This window comes from Triticum aestivum, chromosome 7B (assembly GCF_018294505.1).
Source record: "Triticum aestivum cultivar Chinese Spring chromosome 7B, IWGSC CS RefSeq v2.1, whole genome shotgun sequence".
Taxonomy (NCBI): Eukaryota; Viridiplantae; Streptophyta; class Magnoliopsida; order Poales; family Poaceae; genus Triticum; species Triticum aestivum.
In genome coordinates this window covers 259811875-259816147 of record NC_057813.1, presented here as the reverse complement: position 1 = coordinate 259816147, position 4273 = coordinate 259811875, and the positions used below count along the sequence as shown (strand labels likewise).

General features: G+C 54.6%; 1 protein-coding gene across 1 annotated transcript; it reads right to left on the bottom strand.

The window, feature by feature from the left end:
- Window positions 1-971: 971 nt before the first annotated feature.
- On the bottom strand, window positions 972-4055 carry LOC123157917 (dihydroneopterin aldolase 1). Its single transcript, XM_044576106.1, has 2 exons — window positions 3521-4055; window positions 972-1372 (listed from the first exon to the last, which is right to left on the bottom strand). The coding sequence occupies exons 1-2, from the start codon at window positions 3703-3705 to the stop codon at window positions 1180-1182; spliced, it is 378 nt and encodes a 125-aa protein (XP_044432041.1). The 5' UTR covers window positions 3706-4055; the 3' UTR covers window positions 972-1179.
- Window positions 4056-4273: the final 218 nt, after the last annotated feature.

The window sequence follows — 4273 nt, the reverse complement described above, 5'->3', positions numbered from 1 at the left end:
TAATGTGCTTTCATGTGTGAAACGAATCATGCACACGTTGCCAGAAGAGCCCCCTTCTGCTCTTGATTACGAAATCCGTGGATACGGCCAACCACCGCATCACACAACAACTCATCCTCCATGGTCGAGTACTCCGCCATCCTTTGTACTCTAAAAAAACGACATGGCATTAAAAAATAAGCCCAATGACATTTTGACCGAATACCTGCCGGGCATGGTGTCTGCCATGGACGTCGTCGACAAGGGGTGGAGTGTACCTGGCTATGGACGGGTCCTAGGTAGACGACACCGTCGTAGAAGGTGAGAGGGCGCGTCGATGCTGGTTGCGAAGGTCCGGCAATGCCTGTGTGGCGGCCAGAGGGGTATAGCGACGGAGTTGGAGGAGGAGGGTACGGATGCAAAGCAAAAAGGAGAAGGGACAAATGGAAGAAAATGAGACCGGGGTGGGGGATTTAATGGGCCCGGGTTGTTGAAGTCCTATGTGGCTGCTGTCTGGACTCTCGCAAAGTCCCCATCCCCTCACTTCGCTTCTGGTTTACAGAAAAAGGTGTGTCCAGACCGCTCGGCGGACATGGCAGTCGGGATCATTTGATAGACCGATACAGACCCACGTTAGAACATGGCCTTAGGTCCCTTTTCCCGTTCTTGTTGCGCATTATGGTATGACTGAGACTGAGTTGGGCAAGAGCAAGCGGTTGGATTGGCCTGACTCTTCAAGACCAATGATACTCGGCTTCCTCTTCATCAAGTCACGAAATTCGATCCTTAGTTAGCAGCATCAAAACTAGAGCAGGCCCAAGACAAGCAAGAACAGTCAGTTGTTTAGCGGCCAAAGACAAGCAAGAACAGTCAGTTGTTTAGCGGCCAGGTCTCTGTCCTTTCGTTTGAGCTCGATATATGGTGATATTTTGCGTTATATATGATGATGCATGGACTTATGGCCTTTTCTCTAGAAAAATTCAGAGCCTATATGCACGTCGCAACTCGCAAGATGACCTTTATTTCAGTCTGCGCAAAACCTAGTAGCACTATAAAAAAAAATCCATGATTGCGGCAATTTCAGCAACAGCCGAGAGTAAGACCACAATCAACACCACGTTTATAATTATAGACAAGACACAGAAACTGCGATTCTGAGGGAGCATTTTGGTCAGGCTTTCTCATATGATGAAGTTCTGCTCATGCATTTCTGTGCCTCAGTATCTCCACTCCCAAGTAGTCCACGACGCCTTGCACCGCGACATGAGGTTTCCCGACCTTCACTCGAACAGCAGAGATCTGAGGGAACTTGAGCAGCGTGGTGTTGGCAATCGATTGAGCCACCGACTCCAAAAGGTTACGCGACGGACCTTCTACTACACCCTTGGCTATCCTGCAGGATGACATACTTTGGTATCAGGAAAGCCAAAAGGAAGGGATTAGCTTACTGTTGATCCACTCAGTGCTTGTACACTGTGCTGACAAGATGAATCTTTTTTTTTTTTGAGAATCACCAGGGGAGGAGTCCCTCCATCTGAATATATTACTTAAAGTGGCCATTATGTCAGGAGAGTGATCCAGTTTATAAAGGAAATCGGATCGAAAACCTAAACAAGTTGACCTGTTTATAAGGGAAACCGTGCCGAAAACCCAACAAGGTTACAAGGAGAAGAGAAGAACAAGACACCCAACAAGGCGGGACCTAGCTAACAAACTAAAAGGACCATCACCATGAAAGATACAAGTAGTTGTGGGGTGTTGTCAATGGATCACAATACTTAGACTTTGCGAGGAACCTAACGCACCGCATTGCGTGCATACCGAGCCCCACGGCACAACTCAGGAGCATCCACAACCAACGAGTGCAAAAAACACGAACCTTGACTGGGTGCCCCGCCACGGAAGATCGGAACGATTAACAAGTTGGGAAGGCATCTGGCTCCATCAAATAGCGAAGATGAACCAAGACATCACCAAGAGCACGATGCTCGCCGCAACACATCGGCCGCCAAGGGAGAGTCTTGAGCATGCATAGCGAGACACCTTCACACGGGGGAAACAGATGGCCGCCCTGCTGCGCCCAAGCCACCGCCACCAAACCCCAGAGAACACCACCAAACAACCACCGTCGACTCCAAGCCAGTCGCACCACCACCAGCACCATTGGACCCTCCGACTGATCCCAAGTTGGCCACACCACCACCACCACCAAACGCTGCAACCTCAACCACACGCAGGCACAGAAGCCGTCGTTTGGGTCTCCAAGATGACGCCTCCAAGGAGGTAGTGCCGACAAGGACACAAGATCGTCATCCGATCTGACAAGCCGGATCTTAGGTTTTCACCCGGATACCACAAAACAAAGTACTGCAGGTGCTGGAGCTCCACAACGACACCTCCTACGAGGAAAACTATGTCCGCAGACACCATTGCCGCCGACATCGACATAGTCGATGCAAGGTTCTCACCCGGAGTTTGAGCACATCCCTACAGCAAGACGGTAGCTGACCACCACCACCATCGGGCCCCTCCGAGACGAAGAAGCACCCCGCGGAGACCGCAGACGGCCAAACATCAACACTAGGCACTGGATCCACCAATGGCCGTCCGAACGCTGGGCCACCGGACGCAGCGCGAGCCGCCGAACCTAACCGAGCACCATGCCGGGTGGAGCAGAGGAGTGCTGCCCGAGGCCAGGAACCACCATGGTTCCGGGCTGCAGCCAAACATCAGAAGCACCAACACGCCCCACGCGCGCCACCGTGCACCTGCCGAAGACCAGATCCGAAGTGCCACAGCAGACAGCACCAACCAAAGGCGGGGGAGATCCAAAACCGGCTGCAGTAGTCCCACCTCGCACCACCAGCACCACTCACCGCCACCAGCCTCCACCACTCCCGCCTCCACCACCCAGCAACACCACCTCCCCAAGCCGGACCACCACGGGCCAGATCCGCCCGGATCCAGCCAGGCCAGCGAAGCACCACCTATGCACCTCAAGCTCCACCAGCGCGGGCACGGGCAGGACGCACGCTGCGAGGGACCCAGATCCGACCCCCTGCCGGCACAGAGAGGCCCTCGCCGCGAGCTACGGCCCCGGACGCCAGCTGCCGCCCCTGGTATGCGAGGAAGCCAGCACCGAGAGAGCCCCGCCGCCACCATCCTGGGCACGCGCGGCTTCGCCGACGTCCCCTCCGGCGACGGCGACTCCCACCGCACTTATACCATCCGATACGGTCCGTTGCCAATAATATTTTGGCTCTGGAAATGCAACATATACAATGGACTAATTACAGGTCGAGGGTACCAAACCCACACCCGGTTTGTTAAAACAACCGCAGAGTTAGTTCTGAGGTGCATAGCAATCGAAACGTTCTGCAAGGAATCACTGTGAACGGACGCATGGCAGGATTCTGATACGAATGGTTTGCTAAACTGTACCGTGACGCCAAGCAGGTCGATCGATGAGCAGTGACAAAGTGGACTGAAATTATACAGCACCATGATGAGACTGAGACGGGGCGGGGGCGGGGCAGTGCACCTGTAGATGTCGCTGTAGCTGACGGTGTGGGAGATGTCGTCGGAGTCCCCGGCGGCGGCGAGGTCCATCCAGGCGTCGACGTCAATGACGAACTTCTGGCCGAGCTTCTTCTCCTCCTGCTTCACGCCGTGGAACCCGTGGAACTGCAGCCCCCGCAGTATCAGCTTGTCACCGCCCCCCGCCATGGCTGCTCCCCACCTAACGGACTCGATCGATCGTGCGCTCACCGGCGCCTCCTTCTCTAGAGCTGGCGCAGGTGGGTGGGTGGAGGGTTAGGTGAGATTTGGGCGGCTGGAGCCGGGGGCGTGCAGGTGAGGTCCGGGCGTTCGGTAGAAACTCGATGATTTTGCAATTTCAGATAGCGGGAAGGGGAAAATCCTGGACGAACGAGCAGCCGCTTGGGCGTCGGCGATTTGGGAATTGGGATGGCGAGCTGCTGCGTGCCTGAGATTCGGAGCGGTCAGGGGAGGCGTGGGCGTCCGGCGTAGCAGGCGGAGGAAGGTCGCAGAGCGGCTGGCGATAAGTTTTCTTTTTCAGGGATTTTTTAGGGATAGGTAAGGGCATAAGTAGCAGGCCTTGGGCTGCATTACGCTTTGTAAATCAACTGCCTGGGCCTTTTTCACTCCATAAAATATGAGGACAAATCTTTGCTCGAGTGCTGAAAAGTGTTTACTAGCCGTCTTCTGATATACTCCAGGCTGAATTGGGAAGCCATCCGAGCCCGGTATGACGGGCTATCATAGAGGGAAGGGA